Source organism: Propithecus coquereli, unplaced genomic scaffold, assembly GCF_000956105.1.
Source record: "Propithecus coquereli isolate 6110/MARCELLA unplaced genomic scaffold, Pcoq_1.0 Scaffold181, whole genome shotgun sequence".
Taxonomy (NCBI): domain Eukaryota; kingdom Metazoa; phylum Chordata; class Mammalia; order Primates; family Indriidae; genus Propithecus; species Propithecus coquereli.
The window spans coordinates 1101585-1121443 of record NW_012142857.1 but is presented as its reverse complement, the minus strand read 5'-3'; the positions used below and the strand labels follow the sequence as shown (position 1 = coordinate 1121443).

General features: G+C 44.4%; 1 protein-coding gene across 2 annotated transcripts in view; it reads right to left on the bottom strand.

Annotated features, from left to right (window-relative positions):
* The window catches only part of SETBP1 (SET binding protein 1), a 363575-nt gene that overhangs the window by 169393 nt on the left and 174323 nt on the right, over positions 1 to 19859 (bottom strand). For both annotated transcript variants that reach the window (XM_012642646.1, XM_012642645.1), the window contains exon 3: positions 7304 to 7357. In XM_012642646.1, the coding sequence (XP_012498100.1) occupies positions 7304 to 7357 (54 nt within the window). The remainder of the gene's footprint in view (positions 1 to 7303; positions 7358 to 19859) is intronic.

The window sequence follows — 19859 nt, the reverse complement described above, 5'->3', positions numbered from 1 at the left end:
CGTGGGCTTGGCAGAACTCATGCTTAGCCATATTCCCCTGCCTGGCCCATGGTGTTCCCTGTGAAAAGGGAAGAGGGAGACAGCCAACCAGGGTGCTGTGGTTCCTGGATTTGAGGGAGCAACAGGAGCCCATGGCACATCTCAGCACAGGAATTCCCTGTGAATATGAAGTAAAGACTTTGCTGGAGTCTTTATCTAGAAAATGAAGAGACTGACTTAGATCCAAGGGAGCTTCTGAAAATACCAATGTCCGGATCCCATCCAGACCAATCCGATCCAAACCACCGGGGTTAGGCCTGGATTCCTGTATTTTTCAAAAGCATCCCCAATAATTCCCACCTGCAGCCGAGGCTGGGAACAGGTGCTCTCAGTGCTCAAGCTTGTCTTTTAGTTTTACAAGGGGGGTGGGGGAAAGGGAGGGCGTTAGGAAGTACCAGCAGCAGGTCCTCCTCATACGCTGCCTTGCTGTGGATGGTTTGTCTCCAAAAAGCAGACTAAATATATGTAGTGAATTCAAAACAAGCCAACCTGGCCCCTCACTGCTGTGTGTCTGCCACTGCCTACCTCCCCCTCAGCTTGGTTTCCTCCTTTGTGGAAGGGGCAACCAACCACAGGGAGGCTCGTTTGCGAGTTTGGAGAAGGAAGAGAATGAGAACAACAGAAATCCTTCGCCAAGATGGGAGCATTCAAAATGCTCTGCAGTAACTCCCCTACGACTCCGAGATGGAGGAATTGCTTTGTCGTGGAACCTGACAAAGGTCAAGAAAACTCAACACAATCTACAAAAATGAAGACGGGGCTGCTTGTCCTGGTCTTACCAGTGCCCTGACTGGGTCTCAGCCATCTTAACTGTGGAGATAATGTCTGTTCGAGGTGGCATACCATAAGGGGTTAAGAACACAGATGCCTGAGCCAGACTGCCTGAGTTCAAATCCCACTTCTGCCACTTACGGGCTTTGTGACTTTAACTTCTCTGAGCCTCTGTGTGCTTACTCATAAGATGGTGGTAATGTTATAACTGAGCTCACAAAGACATCGTAAAGATTAAGTGAGATAATACACATAAAGTTCAAAGAACAAGTTCTGGCACAGATGTACTTCCAGTAAGTCCTTGGCGTACGTATACTCGACCAAAGGCAGGGAGAACATGTACTCACTACATGTAGTTAGTACAACTCCAGTTGAGTCCACCAGGGGCTGGGTGCCCTTGATAACTCAGAGCTCCCATTTTAATCTTTATAACTGTTGATGCTGACCTTGGAGACAGCAGATGCCCATTCAGAGTTGAGTCAGATACTGGTGATTTTGTTCTGAAAATCATGCTCAACCCTAGAAGAACAAGCGACCTGGGAACTCAGGGACTTCACGCTACAAAAGAGAGGAGCTGACAGGCGACTCTAACCCTCCTGCCTGCCCTCTATTTCCCAGTGCGGGAATGCCCATGTGTAGCAACCAAATACGTAGACCCTCCTCGAGACATCAGCTGCTGGCACGGTCCCTGTTCCACACCAGCCTTCCATTTTTGTTGGGAGATGAGCACAGCTAGGATTTCATTCCACTTGGAAACTCCACAGTCACACCTTCCTGATGAGTAGCTTCTCTTCACCAAGTATTTGCAGGCTTTGCATTAAAAACTCCTGGATTCAGACTCGTGGAGCCCAGGAATTTTTGCAAATGGTTTTGTCTGCTGGTGATCTCTGGGTAGGACTGATTGTGGAGCCAGAGGAAAATGGAGTAAGGGTTCATGTGGGAAAGAAAAAGCCCTCCTCCTTTGAACATTTCATCATTCTTAACTCAGGCATGAACACTGCACTGCCTCTGGGCCCTCATCTCGGTTCATATTATCCCCATTTCTCCAGCCACCCAAGCATCTGTCAGGTCTGCTCATTCTGCCTCCATACTCTGTCACTTCCCCACTGTCTCCAGCTTCATTCCCCCCTATTTCTCATATGGACCAATGGCAGAGGCTTATTGCTGAATGGCCTCTTCATTTCATCTCATCTTCTGCCAAAGCAAAGATACTCTGGCATCACTGTTCTGACTCCCCCCTGCCCTCAAACCTTCAATGGCTCCCACTGTCTTCAGATGGATGCCAAAATCCAAACTCTGCATCCCAATTCAAACAAATCAACTGTAAAATGATATGTTGAGATGATCAGAAAAGTCTCAATATAGAATGGGTATTAGAAAATATTAAGGCATTACTGTTAATTTTGATAGGTGTGATAATGGCATCGTGATCGTATATATTTTTTTAAAGCCCTTATTTGCTAGAAAAGCTAGCTAAAGTATTTATGAGTGAAATAACATGATGACTGGGATTTGTTTTATAGTACTGCCCCCCAAAAATTAGAATAAAAAATCCAAGTAGGTGGGAGTATACATGAAGTACGATTGGCAAAATGGTAATGATCGTCGAATCGGGCCCAGTGGTGTGCTGCTGTGAGCTCATATCAGCTCTGGAGAGCTAACTGTCAGAGACTTTGCAAACATGTTGTTAAACCTGGTAGCTTAGAAGTGGTCACGATGGGGATATTTACAAGACAGAAAGCAGCAAGTGCTATAAATTTGGGCTTTTTTAGCAGCATATCATTGAAGTTGGATAATAAGTATATGGGTTTATTAGACTATTATGTCCACTTTTGTGTAAGTTTGAGAACTGCAATCATGGTTAATTTTTTTTAAAGTCCAACTATTTTTCTAGACTTTTAAGACCTGAAATTTATTTGGCCCCATCTGAATTCGCAAGTAATTTCCCACCACGATGCCTGGGAGGCAGAGCAATGAAACCACTTCAAGTCTCCAGAACACACCCCAAGCATTGCTGCCCTTTGGCTGAGTCTTCATCCAGGGCTTCTCCTGCCCTAGAATAAGTTCACCACTTCACTTCCCTCTCACTGACCTTGGCCCAGGTACAATGGCATTTCTGCCTGGAAGACTTACCTGCTTGCTCCATCCAGATATCATTTCTCCTACATCTGAATTTTTAATTAATTTTTAATCTGTACTTCTCTAATGGAAGAGAAAATTGAGTTCACTGTGCGTACCAGGCATCCTGGTTCACTATATGCACCAGGCTGCTTTCATAGGCACTGTCTCATTTGATCCTTACAAAACTGTGAAATCAGCTGCACAATTCTTTTGATTAATAAGGAAAATGAGGATCAGAGAAGTTAGGTAACTTTTCCAGGGTCACAAAGCTAATATTGTTGGCAGAACATTCAGAAGTGTCAACTTCTGGGGAAGGGTCTGTGCACAGCGGGGACCCCCACACAGAGGTCTTCTATGAATGCCTTTTGAATGAAATGACAACTATATGATTGACAGCTCTGTTTTTTCCACACTAAAAAATGTTTTCCTGTGTGTCCTGGTAGACTGTCTCCTCACCTTTCACTGCAAGTTACCCTTGACCATAATAGCAATAACATTTTAGAAACTCATTAAAAATGACTGCCCTTCAAAGGCAGCTATTATACTTGCCCCAGATTGAAATGATATTTTATTTTTCCTAAAGGAAGTGTCCTCTTCTCTGAGACAATGGAGAGTTTATGCAGCAGGTCAGGACCAAGGCTCTCAGTCTGTAGTCTCCTGTGTCGGGGATGGTCTCTATAAGGTCACTGTCCCAGCACTGAGGCTGGGGACGGAGAGTCTGCATCTGAAGTTGGTCCCCGTGTTAGCGTTATTTCTGTACCCCACATCACCCACCTGAGTCCTTGCAAGCATGTACAAAAGCCTGTGGGTGTCACACATGGGCACTTTACTGTAAAGTTTAAGCAACTTGCACATCCCTATAGCAAACCAAGTAATAAAAAAGAAATACATGTCAAGAAGCCTTGGATACTATCCATAGTTGTATCCTGGATACAACTGGATTTTAGCATTTACCTTGGATTGCTCCTGGGGACCTCAGCCTACAAAAGGAATGGATGTCCAACAAGAGGGGAGGGATGAATTAATCAGGGTACTAGTGACTAGTGCAAGAATGGCCCGATGCTAGATTTTCCAGTGACATGGAAAACATGCAAACGAGCAAAAACTAAGGCAACAAAGAAATGTAAACTATGATACCAATTAAAAAAAAAAATTCAACATGTGTATGTCTTCATAGAACAAGGATTGGATGATTATACCCCAAAATGTCATTATCTGTGTTTTGAAGGTAAAATAACGGGAGATTTTTTCCTCTTGTGTTTTTCTGTGTATTATAAATTTCTAAAATGAACACTTAGAGATTTGATATTAGAGGGGCAAAAAAGAGCAAAAAGAAAAATGGACAGGAAAGCATATGGTTATTGGGCTTTCACTAAAGAGAATTAGATGCCAGCTCTTATTCCTCCTCAGGGTGGAAAGGATAGGTCTGGTGGGACAGAAGGAGATGAGGGTTCTCATTTCCAATCCACCAAAGACTAGAGAGGAGCTGACTCAAGTGTATCTTTTGCTTCAAAAGGCAAGAGGAACAGGATGTAAGAAAATAAAAGGAGATGTGTTTGTGGGCAGAAGAGTCAGGGTGGTTTAGGTGTGAGTTTCAGAAGCTTTTCCATCTGTGCCTTTAAAACTTGCTGAGAATAGTACCCACCTACCAGCACCAGGCTGGCTCTAGCAGACAGCTCTGCCCTGTGGTCCAGAGGCCAGGCTCACCAGCCTCTGAGAAGACCATCCATCGCTTACACACAATACGTTAGAAAGCACCTGGCTCCAGTGGCAAAGTCATGTGTTTATTTCCAGGAATGATCATGGTGTCTTTAGAAACCAACGACCATTGGGAGAAAGGCAGATATTCATTCCTTACCTTCCTCTTTTCTGTCTGGATGCAGAGAGAAGGACAGACACAAACAGACAGAATAGCCCGGCCCAATACGGTCACTGCTCTTCACACTTTCAAAGTCATCAAAGATCAGTGATTAGAGAGGAAATCATAACTATCTTCCTTAAGAGCCTGCAGCAGGTACCAGGCATCAAGAAAACAAAAAACAAAAAACAAAACAAAACAAAAAGCTCCACACTCAAGTGATAACTGTGAAACCTGCAAAAGCTGAGAAGTCACATACAATTATCCCAGGGAGGGGTCCTCGGTGAGTTCCCTCCTGACAGTCAATGACAGGTCCGGGAAGGGAACACACCCATGAATTATTGCGTGGGGCTCAGTTTCATCTGGAACCCAAAGAGAGAAGGGGAAAGAGGACAACAGAAGCCAACAATTAGGTGCAGTGAGGCTGGAGGGGGCAGCCCCAAGCATGTAGGCAGCTCTCTGTTTCTGTTTGAAAAAGCACCCAAAAGGGTGGTGTTGACTTGAGACACATCCGGGCCTTTTTGATTTAGGAATAACACTGCAGAATTAACTTTGATCTGGGCATTACACCCCGGCCACAAATTTCCCAGCACTTCCTGGCCTTAGGAACAGGCATCTTGAGGAGTGAAAACATGCATTTATGCTTCCAGCCTCAGGAGGATGACACACACATGGAAAAGTGTGGAAAGAAAGGCTGCACAGAAGCAGGGGAGTGAGCCACTTGCACTGCAAATGGTGGGGTCGTCTGCGGGGGAGCATGGAAGCTGCCGGCCCCCTCAAATGTTATGGACGCATCTCTACTTATATGTACCTTTTCCTTCACTTAATAGTTTATTTTAAATCCAATATCTACAAAATGTATCTCAGCAAACACAGAGAGAATATGATTAGCTCAGAAAGAAGCTATGCCCAAATCGAAACACACACACAGACGCACACACACACACAAACGCAGCTTCTATAAACTCGGTCTCCACTGTGTGTTCTTTTCAAGTGACAGAACAACATCACATAAAGCCCCTTTTCCATTCATTTTTATACATTTGCAGATAAAAAGAAATCTTTGGCTGGGATGCTGCTCTGTGTGAGTGTAGGTGCGGAGGTGGGTGGGGTATGGGTAAATGTTGATCTTCTTTTGTTTTGGTTTTACATTCCCTTAGCCCAACTGGAAGTTTCTGTGACTATGTGAGTAAGTACTTTAATTAATTATCAGTTTTTGACAGTTGACAGACAGGCTTCCTGGCTATCTATGTCTAAAACTTCATTGCATCCTTGACAGAAGGATTGACAAAGCTGTGATGAAAACACCCCGAACTGGTATACGGATCTATCTCCAACTCATACCGATGGGGCCTTTCATTGGTTAATTCTCTTCCCCTCACCACTCACCATCCCCTGTCTGTTCCTGCTCCTAGCTCTCTGTGTATCTAGGGCCACTTTGCATTTGGCCTTGGGTCCTCGGCTTCCCCAGCGGTAAAAAGGTGCTCACAGGCTGTCACCCCCACGGGAGAAGTGTATGAGGGTGCCGCGAGCTCCTGGATGTGAAACACATTTAAAGAAGAAAACATTCCCAAATACATGGAATTTCTGCCATTGGAAAATTACTTGCTCTATTCCCAGAAGTTCACTGCCAATAGCTATGATGCATTGTTCCATAAAGTACAGCACTGTGGGATCTCAAGGCAGGTGCTGAGTTCGAGGGTGACAGAAAATTTCATCTTGAAAGGGAGACAGGGGCAAGGATTGTCCCATAACTATCCCCCTGGATTTACCTTCCTTTGTGTACATACTTCTCCTACACTGGGATCTATGGGAGAAAACAAGAGCTTCTGCATGTCCAGTGTGTATTTGTGGTACATGTGTTGCTGTTTGTGTGTACACAGAATATCACCATCCCTTCCAGAGATGGGGGCGGTGCTATTCCATCTTCATCCCGCCAAGAAGGTTCCCAGAAAGCTCTTGCAGCACCCTTTCATCATTTGCCCATGGCAACCTCCAAACAGCACTCAGGCCAGAGATACAGTGGCCCATGGCCTAACCAAGATCAGCAAAACTCAACTGTCTGCCTCTGCAGGTGTCTGAGATTAACCTCGACACCAGATCATGACTGCAAGGCATTTGCACACGAAGATTACAGAAATGTGAGTATCCTGTCCAAAAAGAGAGAAATACATGGGAGAACCCCAGCCCCCAACTCCCTCACTTCCTTTGGTTTAACCCTTTCCTAAGCTGAACACCCAACACCCAACATTCCAAGCATCTTGACTAGATTTTTTTTTTTACCACTATAAAACTTTAGGAGAAAGCAAGCAGAAAGAGGCAGTTTTGTCTGTAGTGGAATGAGACAGGAGTAGAGGGAGAGAGCAAGCTCCCAGGTCATCGTCACAGTTAGCACCTTGAGCCAAAGAAGCTAAGGTGGGGGTTTTTGTCCTGGCTCCCAAATGTGTTTGTTGACAACCAAATTACGGAGCATCTCGTTCTCCCAGACTGCACGAAACCATCGACAGGACTTACCTGTGGCTGAAATCCTTTGAGGTCACTGGCTGCAAGGTCACTGGCTGTGAGGAGCTGGAATAGAACAAAGGAGTTTTCCTTAGTGACACTTCTCAAAGTTTGCATACGGTACCCCCAGGACAACTGACCAGCAATGGACTTGCCACAGCCTGGATTGGAGCTAAAGACTCAGGGTCACAAAGGACAAATGTGAGATTTCTGGGCTAGGACTCTAGACTCAGTGGCCCTCCCACTGCGTATGAACCATTTCTCCACTTCTCTGCCCTTTCCTGCCTTCTTTCTATGTGCTGTCAGTTCTTCAAACGGCCTTAAATTAGGAATCACGGGCTATGGATGGCCTTCAGCAGGTGCACAGACTCCCTGAAATTGTAAGTGTAATTACGTGTAAGTCTATGGATAGAATCATGTCCTTAGGGAGAGAGGCCCTGGCTTTCTTGCCGCTATAGTCTGTGATACAAGTTAAGAATTACTGCTTTCGAGACAGTTAAAGACTATCTCCTCTAAGAGGGTTTTTTGTTCTTTCTATCTTTAAAATCAGCTCAGTAAAAATGACCTTCTCCTTATCCCACTTATTTGTGACTCAGTTTCCCTTTGTCATACAGCATCTGTGATTTTATATACTGTTTAGGTGTTCATAAGTTATGCTTCAAACAATCATATGCAAATTAAAGGATAAGAGTCAGGTGTATCTATTTTTTGCACTCCTGTGTCTAATCAATATTAAAGGGTTTTAATATTGATTGATCAACGTTTTAAATATTTTTGCATCTTTTCTAGGGTTTTGTACCAGAAAGCACCGAATAAAGATATATGATTAATTAATGAAACAATTCCATTCTTTATTATTTCTTAAAAATGCTAGGAAAGTGTGATATAAGGAGGAAAAAAAAAGGGCAGAGGCTTATTTTGATTCAAGGAGGGTGACTGCTAGCTTTGTTAGGCCTGGAGAGCATCTGTGAAAAATAGGAAAGATTTCATATTTGCTGTGACAATATTTTGCTTGGGTCAAAAAAAGAGAGGGAGTCATGCTGAGCTCCAGGGCCTCCAGCCCTCAGAAAAGCTCAACGGATTTCTCAGCTTCCTTCAATGACTCCACCAAAAATGGTGCTTACATGGTGTTAAAGCTGGGATGCAGAAGGAAGGAGATGGAGAAGGTAAAAGCTGTGCTGTATCCCCCACACCCTGTCCTGGGGGGCTAGATTTCCCACGTCAAAGGCATCTGGGTGAGCAGCACCATCCTGGTGGATGTGACTGTAACGGAACAGCCAAGCAACAACCCAACAGGCCCCTTGACCAGGCACTAAGAGTGAAAGGTAATTATGGACCTAGTTCCCGCCTTCATAGTGTGGCTGAAGGATCAGACATGTCTTTGTCAACATGAGCAGAGTGTAGAAGGGTATAAGCATCACCCTGAGAAGATGAGATAAGAGAGGTCAGGGTGGGGTTGTTGAAATAATATGAAATTTGAATTCAGCCTTGAAAAGTGGGAAGGTGGCAGGGCAAGGCACTGCATGTGGGGGCGGTAGGAAGAACAGAGATGTGGAACAGGAACTAGTTCCAACACACTGCCCTGTGCATCTGCGAAATGCCAGCCGCAGCCTACCTTAAGGAGAAAGGGAGGGAGTCATAATGTGTCGAGGTTCGCCTGGGTGCCTGGCACACTGCTTGCTGCTTTATATAATTTTTCTTTTCTAATCTTCACAACTCCCTCATGAGGTAGTATCTCCACTTTGCAGATGGAAATATTGAGACTTAGGGAATTTTAATGACATTTCCTAGGCCTCACAGGTAGTACCTGTATGCAGAATTTAATTCCAAAACTGTATTTTCCCAGAGCTCGTGCTTTTTTTCCTTTAATAAGATGCCTCCGAATTATAGCTTGTTCGGGACCACGTGTTGAGGAGACGTGGCATAGGAAAAGAGCTGAGTGCCAGAATATTAGTCAAATGAGACACAGACAGTCACATAAAGCATGTGTCTTTGTGAATGACCCTTAACTTTTCCTCTCAGAAATAATATTTAATTGGTAATGACCATCTACTCTTCTGAATTTATGAATACAACCTTGGCCTAACTTGAGCTGGACACAAGGTTGTGATGAAGCTGGGGAGAAGGGTCAGAAAGGTTGGGGTGAGATGTGAGCATGAGAGTGGCCTCTGTAAGCCACTCCCAGGTGTTAGCATATAGGAATCAGAGCTCAGATTCTCCAGGCCCTGGGAGTACAACAGCCGGCAGAGATCTTCCTACTGCTGTCAACAGGGTTCGCCAGGTAGGCAGGAGGCATGAGCACACAATTAGTTCCTGCTAGTGCTGAGATTCCCCACCTGAACATAAACCACAGAGGCATGTAAAGCATCTTCAAGTAGACACTATTTCCTCATGTCAGCGGTTTTGGGATTGAGAAATGACAAGATCCAGTCGTTTGATTGGAAACAGAGATACAGCATCTTTGGTTATTATTCCTTGTGACTCAAACTCCAAAAAGTTAAGCTTTATCCCACCCTCCCCTTAGATACTCTTTTCTTCTCTTAAGAAATAGCCAACTGTACATAGTTTAATTCTTAATTTTTGACAAGTTATGTTTTGTGCTGTTGTTGTATATATTTTTTTTCTTTTTTTTTTGCACCTAACAAGAACATGCCCGACAAGACCACATCTGGCAAGATTATTGTTTATATCTTATGTAAATTCTGCATTTCTCAACATGTTGAAAAGAGTCTGGACATGCAGTGAGTCACTAAATAACCTGTTGGTCAACTGCATTAAAAAGAATATGGAGGATATTGTCAGCCCAGAGGCGAGGACCAGAATAGCTAAAGCGCTGAGCCCAGAGAACACAAGTGTGAGGGGCAGGCTTGAGACGTTCTCCAGACTGACAAAAGGAAACGGTACTCAGCACCTAGACGTTTCCTGCATGAAGGAGGCACTCAAATATTTGAAGGAATGAATCAACTCGGACAATGGGGACAGCGCTTCTTTTTCCACCATGGGTTTCACTACGAATATTGGCTGATGCTTGAGTGCAGAAGTCGGAGGTTACGTTTAAGGAAGAACAGTACGAAAGCGAAAGAGCCGAATGGTGAATAAATCCACCACCACAGAGAGACAGTTGATGAAACAGTGACACGGTAAACGGGCCCATCCCAGGGCAGATGTGATAGCTTATCTGATGGTGGGTGGGAGGATGCAGGGATATGATGGCAGGAATGGTAACTAAGTAACTTCTAAAACTTCTGAATTCCTTTTCCTTGGAGATGCGGAATGTTTCACTCATAATCTAGTGTGCACTGAAAGTGGTATCTGACCTGGGAAACACCCAAAGGCAAACCCTGTGATGTCTCCTCTAATGGGTCCTGGAAGGCAGGTGTACAGATGCCTGTTTTTTGTCACCATCAAGCCACAACTCCCTGCCTGCCTGGCTCCTGGGTTCTAACCACTGCTGTAACCAGATGCACGAGCTCTTGGGTCAAACATAGGCCTTGCACCTTAAATACTCCACTTTCCAAAGTGAATTATTTTCTAGAAGTCTACACATTCTGCACCCAGGAAAGGAGAAGCAGCTGACCCTCGGGCACTAAAATATGGCGCTCAGGTGTGGATTAGAAATATAGGACAAGATCTCTGACACCTAGACCTGGACCTCCCTAAAAGAGTTCCAGTCCTACAGTGCCAGGGCCTGAGGGAGGCAGATGAAGGTTTCTGCAGGGGATGAGAAAACCGTTGTGTTCCCACTGTGTCCCCAGAGGAGCCACCTCTGCTGGGGAACTGGGGTGAGGAAATGTTATATATACAAAGGTCTCTACTATGTTCTCCTCTCTCTTCCTTCAACGAGAATGGCTCTGCTTTTCCCTGTTTCTTGTACACAACTTCATTTGTAAATGAATGTTTTGGCACTAAAACATATTTTAAAATTCCAGACTAAGTTTGTATTTTGCAGGAGAAGAAGCTGATGAGTGACATTTTTGAGACTGCCTTGCTAGTTAGCAACAGGCTTGGGTGGGTCCACTAACCTCCAGCCCCTCTGCAGAGACCTTGTTTGCAGATCACATCCGTCCAGTCCAGGTCTAACGCCCAGGCATAACCAGCTGCAGATTTCTGCCCTGAAGCTGGAATAGATGTGCTCAGAAATTCAGGGGAAACTGAGGCATAAGCAAGAAGAAGTAAATATGTCCCTCCCCAAAACCACTGCCTTGAAAAGCACCGATCCAGACTTTTCTCCACTGCCTCCCCCTTGGACCCTATCCCCGCCTCAGTCCCATGGGGAAATAGTTCACTACTCACAGCAGCCTCGCTGCCTAGGGAGGGATCCAAGACGGGGAGGCAGCGAGAGGGAGGAAAATGAAATCTGCCATGGCTCCAGGGACTTCAATCAGGCTGAAGTTAATGAAAAGGATCCTGCCTTTCCCAGGATGGTTAAATGTCTGCACTGCTCCCAGCTAGAGGGTTGAGAGGGTGCGGGGGAGAGGGCAGACAGAATTACATTTAAAAGGCAAAAGGAAGGAGAAAATTCTTTCATCTCCCTGGTGGAGCTAGGCAGTGTTCCTGGGGCCCTGCTCAGACCAATCTCATTCCTGACACGTCTTGCTGCTCTCTCTGGAACAGTCCACGTTCAAAATATTAGGAGGATGACCCTGCCTTCCATTTTTGAGGAGCTGCAGTTTCTCTTGGCATAAATTCAGAGTTTTTTTTTTTTTGTCTCTCCAAACTCCAGGAGCGGGTGGAGAGTAAGAAGCTGTGGGGCCCTAAGGAGGTGAGAGGAGAAATCCCTCCAGCTTCCCCAGCAGAGACATTTTGCTCTCTTGTCCCCTTACTTCTCTGCTCTCTGAAAAGGATTTTTTCTTTTGCTGCAGCCAGCATTCCCTCATGACCTCCACTGACCTACACTGTCCTTCCAAACAGCTGCCCTCTTACCTGCAAGCTTCTATAGTCTCTAAAGCTTCCCCCATGGGAGGGGAGGAGGCCATTCTATCTTTCTTTCTGTTCTCTGTCCTCCGCCCCAGGGACAAACATCATATCCCTTGTGTTGACCTTTTATCAAAAGTATGCACCCCATCTGGGGGTCCTCACATATCCACACCAATCCTGCTGGCTGACCCAGGACACTGGGAAGGGGGTCACTGACACGAAAGTGGGGGTGGGGATGTGGGTCCATGCTAGACGTCTGGACAAGCTGAAGCCTGGTGGCCGCGGGGACTCTCCAAGTCATTTTCTCTTCCCAGATATTCCCTCCCTTGTGGGTTTGAGAACTAGATGCCGGCACATGAAATGGACTGACAGATGGACTGAGGCACAGGTAGGTAGGTAGGTAGGTAGGTAAATAAAGGAAAAGGACAATGATAGCTTTGGTATAATAAATGACCCATTTTCAAATTTGCCCTAAAAAATGCCATCTTTTCATTAAATGAGCCTTCCACTTCACCTCCCTCTTTTCAATCTGTCCTCCTTTCTTGTCCAGTTTTGTGGGAAATGGATCTTCCTCTCCCTTTTATTTTGTGTCACTTGCTTCTTACTTTGATTGTAGAATGGAAACTGAACTCTATCCCATCCCATTCCCTCAACCCACAAAACAGTTCATCTCACGGGGAAGGTAACACCCCAGCAAGCCAGGACTGATGTCTAATCCTGTGTCTGTTTGAGGTAGCTAGGCATGAACTAGCCCCTCTCTTTCCCTTGACAAAGGAAAATGAGGCACAGAAAGATGAAGAGCCTTACCCAATGGAAAATCAGGAGCAACAAATCCATCGATATGTATGTGCACGACCCAAAGAAAGTTTTAGATGCCCAGACAGCTGGAGACTGAGGGGTTCTGACAGGGGGAGGAGGAATTGCAAGGTATGTCAGGGGTCAAAACAGGGAAAAGGACAGGAGTCTAAGGAAGGCTTCCACTGAGCAACAGGCTCTGGAGCCACCAGCTGGGATGGAAATCACAAATCCACTGGGACTATAAAAGAAAGTATGGAAATTGTAATGAGGAAGGTGAAACAGGAAGCAACAGGTTGCTAGTCTTCCCAGAGAAGATACATGGAACATTAGCATACAAAAGAAGATGATACTTGGATGGAGAAAACTTGTGTCCCAGCTCTGGTTCTGCATAACTCACTATGGGATCTGTTATGGGATCATTAACCCATTCAGGTCTCGTTTTACCACCTATGGAATGAATGCCATGTTCCCTCTGTCCCTACCCTGCCAGCACCCCAAAGTGCCTCTCTCACCTCAGGGATGAAAAAGAGATGGACGAAGGGGTTGCTATCTATTCTCCTTTCCCTTCCAGAAACACTCCCCCCAAAACACACACCTCTCTAAGAGCCTGTATACACTTTCTGGAAAAAATCCAAATCGGAAGGACAGAGAGGAGGATAATGAGATAGCCTTGTGCTGTAGTTCCTTTATTGATTTACAAATAGAAACAAGGGTAGATGACCACTCAGACTGCTACATGAGTTCCCCATCCCAGTGAGGCTGAAGTCAAATCCACATCTGTGCTAAAGCTAAACAACCTTCCAAATCAAAAGGCATTAGTTGTAACAGGCAAGGCATTTGGGGTGTGTAGCATAGAGACCAAGGGACTGAATTCTCACCTGCCTAAGATGTAAGTTATACACTCGAAGTTGCCATCCTAGCTGAGCTGTGTCCTTTTGCTAAATTCCCTCAGCCTCATGGAATTTGAAAGGTTAAACTTGAAACCACTGACGCCTCCAGTCTTAATTTCAGCTCCCTTCTTAAAGAGCAACAAGGATGACTAATGATAACTTTGTGCGTAACTCTAAGAAAGCGTGGTCTTGATTGCTTATATTTTTCTTTTATTACTTTTCTAAATGATGGGGTTTTAATGTCTACAGGTGAGATCTGTATCAAATTCCCCTAGACACACAGCCAAAAGAGCTTTTATCTATTTTAAGATTTCATGCGTAACCTTGCACATATAACCCATGCTTTTACAGCAGTGTGTATATTTGGTGGCTGTCCAAATCACAGCTATTTCAACTTCTGGGTGGGAATGTCTTTAATCCTCTCCCTTGCAGATTAGAGCTGTAACTACCAAGACCTAATGAAAGAAAAGCCCTGTGAATGCCCTAATCTAGAACCCACAGAGATTATGAGTCTTGTTTTAGGTTTGTAAAACCTGGTGAACCTACAGACACTCATCCCACCCTTTTTGAATTTTCTAGTAGAATTCTTTTTAAATAGATTGTTCCTCAGATAAAGAAAGCTAGATTTCATGGAGAGGATTTTATGTGGTATTGGGTGGGAAGTTTATACGGGGAAGTCTGGTATAAACTGGTGACATGGGTTTATGAAGCGTTTCAGTAAAAGGTGGCTCGAGAGGGTTAGGTAATCTCTAAGGTTCAGGGCTAGAAGGTGGTAGAATGGCACTTGAACCTGGTTTGGCTAACTCATGCTCTTCTTCGCTGCATCATAACACCCTATGAGCCCCTTGCTACTCTTGTTGGAGGCTATTTCAGGTCTTCCATGATGTGCCAGATATTTTTAAATGAATCATGCACAGGAAACCCAGAGAACGGTGGTTTTCAAACTGTGCCCTAAGGAACCCTGGATTCCATAGAAAGGTCATGTTGATTGTGAGGTGAAAGAAGCTGAGTGGGGAGTTCCAGGCCCCAGTCTTACTTTATCCAGAACAGCACAGCGTTTATTGGCATATTATATTGAACTTGCATGTTAAGATCTACTTAATTCAAAGCTTTATAAAAAAAGAAATTTCAAAAACTTATATTTAATATCTTGAAAGAGAAGGATCCTGCACAGGTGAGTGAGCCATTTCTAGGGCTAACAGAATTTACCTGGGGAAAGAGAATTAATCAGCTTACCTCTTTAAAGATGCTAAGTTAGTCAGTCATCTCCTACCAGGAGCAAATTGGACTCATGACCAGACCTTATTTTAAGAGCCCTGCCTTTAATACGAGCATGAATTACTCATGGGGAAAATGCTTTCTTTTCCTTTCTTTGCACTTTCTGCAAGGCAATATGTCTGCTCTCTTCATCTGAAGTTCAGAAAGCTACACACTTGAGGAAGCACAACTAATGCACCAGGAGAGGAAAGAGCTAAAGATATGCTGCTTCTCAGGAGCACAATCTGGGTTGTAGATCCTTTCCTTGCAACAAAATTAAGAAATCACACCGCAAGCATCTGTGGGCTGTTCCCGAAGTCCGTAAAAGCCAATACAGGAGGTTTCCCTCCTTGGACAGATGCCAAGCAAAGCTGGATGCTGGGGGGATATCCACCCCGATCTTCCTCTTCTTCTCATCATTTACTTTATGTCTGCTTAGATCTGACCAGATGATCTGCTCACTTGGCTGCAAGAGGAGCATCAAATCTTTCTAATTCATCCCCTCAGTGAATCCTAGGAAATTCATTTACACCCCTGGTTTACTCAGCGGTCGAGAATGGAAAAGTCAGAAGGTGCCTGCTTCAGAGATGTCTGAGCACTGGAGTCAAAAGCTCTGCTCCTCAGCTCAGTGTAGCCAATTTGGCAGAGAGTCTGGGTCCCTCGGGCCAAATCTGGAGCAATTAATCACAATTACAGGTGAATATCTAAAAGGGATGAAGCCAAGCGGGACCCAATGATAGCTGAACCTTATAGCTGCAGGTAGCCACAACTTTTGTAATCCTCAGGTAAAATAGAAGGATCTCCTCCAGAAAGCCTACTCGGAACTCTTGGCAATTATAATATGAAAAATAACTATGATTTTTTAGGACCTACTTTTGCCTGTTCTTGTGCCAGGTAGAGGCTTTAAGTTCGTTATCCCTCTTCAATTTCACACTATCAGTGCAAGATAATATTATTTTCTCTAGTTTATAGTTGAACAAGCTGAGTCTCCAACTGGTTAAATAATTCACTCAAGGTTATAAAGGCAAAAAAAAAAAAAAAAGGAGCAGAACTGGAATTTGAACGTAGCTCTGAATCATGGCAAGTCCTGTTCTCTGTCTAAGCCATCCATGACCCCCTCAGGGATCCCTTAGTGGAACGTTGCTATCTCCCTCCCTACTCTGCCAGGTCTCCAGGGACACTGGTACCACAGCCAGTCATGCCCCAGGCAACTCACCATCAGCCCCGTGCAGCCTCACAACTTAGGCATCGGAGGTAATATATCTGTCATCTTCATCTTCCCCTCACATTTTTCTGAACTCAAGCTGACTTTGTTTGAAGGAGCTTTGTTCTTGTATCTAGCTCACCAAGGAATCACTAGAGTCTGTACTGCATACTGCTGTGGATACTGTTAATCATCACGTGTATCTTCTCTCCCTTCCCCGTCCTTTTCCTAATCCATCCTTCTTTCCTTCCTTCCTTCCTTCCTTCCTTCCTTCCTTCCTTTCATTTCCTTTCATCTAGCAAATGAGGGCATGCCAAGTTCCAGGCATTATCATAGATGTTGGGAGTCCCCCTAAACCACCAAATGCTTCACTCATAGTATCATATCCTGTCAAGCATCTCATAAGATTGTCCTATGATTACACCCATTTTACAAATAAGAAAACAGAAACTTAGCAACATTAAACAACTTATTCAAAGTCACAGGGTTGTAATCGACAGATCCAAAGAACACACATAATTCCATCTGGAACCAAAGCCTATGTTCATTCTCAACTACTCTATGTGTGTCAAATTGTCAGTAATCTAAGTGCTGTCATGGGTCACCACATCCTACGTAGGAAAGGTTTTTGTCTTTTAGAGACAAGAGCTAAGACAGACAGTAGGCAGGTGTCTATAAATAAAGGTAACCAATAATAGGAAGAAGATAGTTGCATCTCAAGGAAGAGTAACATCATTATGATCATACAAGTAGGCACTCTCAATAATACAGAGAAGTGGGAAATCTCACATAAGCCATGTCTGTTACTACAGGTGTGAACCATGCCATTATTTCCTCTTCGAATCCAGCATAACACGAGAACCAGAAAGATCACAGGTGGCAAGAACAGCCTTGTGCCTGACAGAATGAAGGAGATGGACAACAGGAGACAGGACCTCAGGGAAGACAGACAACCACCTTCAGTAAAGAGAAGAGAGGTGAAAAGCGAGCTCTTCCTCTTCTTTGCAAGAAACAACCTTCACAAAACAAAAACTTTAAAACACTGTCTTTGTCTACCAAATACCTATGCTTACAGTTTTCATCAGAAAGATTACTAAGTATTTTTAAAGATGTCAGATTAGGTTATTGGCTTACTTATCTTAATTAACCAACTGGAACTTGCTCATTTATATGTTTCGCTATTGGTTGAAATGAGAACCTCTTTGAACTGCTATTTGAAAACTGTTTGCACAACCAGTTTGCAATCCCTTCCACAGATGGCCCTGCTCTTGCATTCATGTTATAGGCATTGTAAGTGCTGGGAACTGGTCCTGCCACTCCCTAGGATTGGGAACTCTCTGAGGACTGAGACACCTGGCCGTTTCCAAAATGATTCTTCACCACTGAAGATATTCTGCAGAGTTTGTCACAGCTTCTAAAGATGCTCCCAGTACATTAAGCAAACAAAACAGCCTTGGAAAACAGGATGAGATTCCCAGCATGTCAACTTTGCAAGGCATGGTTCCTTGGAATATATACATCTTGGTCTTTCATTAAAAATCTGTTCTTACCTTCCGTACCACACTTCTGAAAACAGCTGTATCCACCAGTAACTCTTCTTAGCTGGGGTTTGTATGTGTGTGTTTGTGTCTCATACAATCCTGCCTCAACCAATCACAGTTTGCTAAACACGGTCTCTGTGAGTTCACTCTCAAGAACTCTGTGATCATTTCACAGAGGTATCTGGAAATAGAGGGTTACTTCTCGCCAAAACGACTCAGTCCATTGTGGATTATAACTCCCCAGACCTCTTCCCCAAATAAGATAACTTTTAATTATTCTCCCTGAAATCACATGTGTGCCTGACTCCCAGCCCACCCATTTTTGGAGAAACCTGCCCAGAATTTCTGGCTGACTCAGTTGGGAGGTATCTCTCCATACATTGCCCACTGAGACTGAGCAAAATGGATGTAACACACAGATGCTACCTCAGCAGGACTGGAAGTAGCTGTGAACTCAGTCTGAAAGCCCTTTAGTAACCACATGCCCAAGCCCTTTATTTATAGCACAAATGAAGGGCCCACCACAGGGACTGGCAATGTTTACTCCTGCAGCCATGCTCTGTGATCCGCCGTAGAGAGACCTTGGGCAAGTCACATCCTTGCTTGAGCCTTAGTATTCCCTGCCTTTAATATTAGGAACTCTGCAAGATCCCCTTGTCATCTAACAGTCTCCGAATCTGGAAATGGCTATGGATGGCCCTGCCACTCACTCGAGGCATTATTAGTTTTCATACACAGTCTGTTCCTAAAGCCGGGGACTACCTAGAGCTGGATTGCCACTTGAGAGTGAGATATCATAGCAAAAATGGTAGGGCTCTTGGCAGAACTGAGGAGTCGGCAAAGCCTAATGGTCTCTTTAGAAAGAGCCATGCCCTCGCCTGTCCCTGGTCTTTCAGAGAATAAGAGGTCTCCTGTTTCTCTCCATAACCCTTCCTTCTTAAACTTGGTTTTAGGAATGTGCTCACTATCGATCAATTGCACCATAATTGCTGGGCAACTATTCTCAGGATTACTGTTTGTTGTGCTTCACTTATAACTAGTCAAGAAAATCGGAGTCCCCATGTCCTCAGATAAAGAGAAATTCCAGACCTTAAAAACTGCAGCAAAGAATAGAGGTGAGAGAGGTACATAATTTGGAGGGCAGAGGGCCCATTGCTACATCGAGAGCTACACTAAGCAAGGCTGGCTCCAGGACAGAAGAGGGGCAAGAGAGTGGGGAAGCGAGACCTACCTGTGCCCACCCACCTGCCCTTGCCATGTCTCAGTGAAAGGCATGTGAGTGTCAACAGTGGTGGCCTTTCTCTGTTTTCACCCTCAGGCTTTCCTTGATCACATGGGATATTAATAAGCTTCCCAATTCTAAGACACATGAGCTGATTTCCACCTAAAATATAAAAGGATTTGGCAATAAGCTGCCTTTTAACTAAGTATTTACCCTCTGCAATTTATTGAGTGCAAAATGGTAGGTGTTCTTGGTAACTAAGTCACAGGGATTCTTGCCTTATTTTGAGACATAAAGTGTTTTTATTATAACAAGAACAGTAAAGAATGACATTGACAAAATAGCTTTACTCCCGAGACCTAAAAACATTTCAAACGATGATCTCACTGAATTATCCCAACAATAGTGAAAAACAGGAAAGGACAGAAACTATCCTGCCTGTTTGACAGATGGAGGAAATGAGGCTAAAAATCGGGCAGTGACTTGCCCAGGGACATGCTCTTGGCTTTGGGAGTCCTAGCGTGGAAGGGATTATCCAGACCAGCCTTCCTCCAATGCAGGAATCCCCTTCTCCAACTTCTCTGACAGATGGGCACCCAGCTTGAGCACTTCCAGGGAAGTGGCACTTGCTATTTTAGTGGCGCAGCAATAGTCTTTACCAAGTTCTACCTTTATTCAGTAGAATGTGCCTCACTGAACTTATCCCCATAATTCTGAGAAGCAGGAACTAATTGCGTTT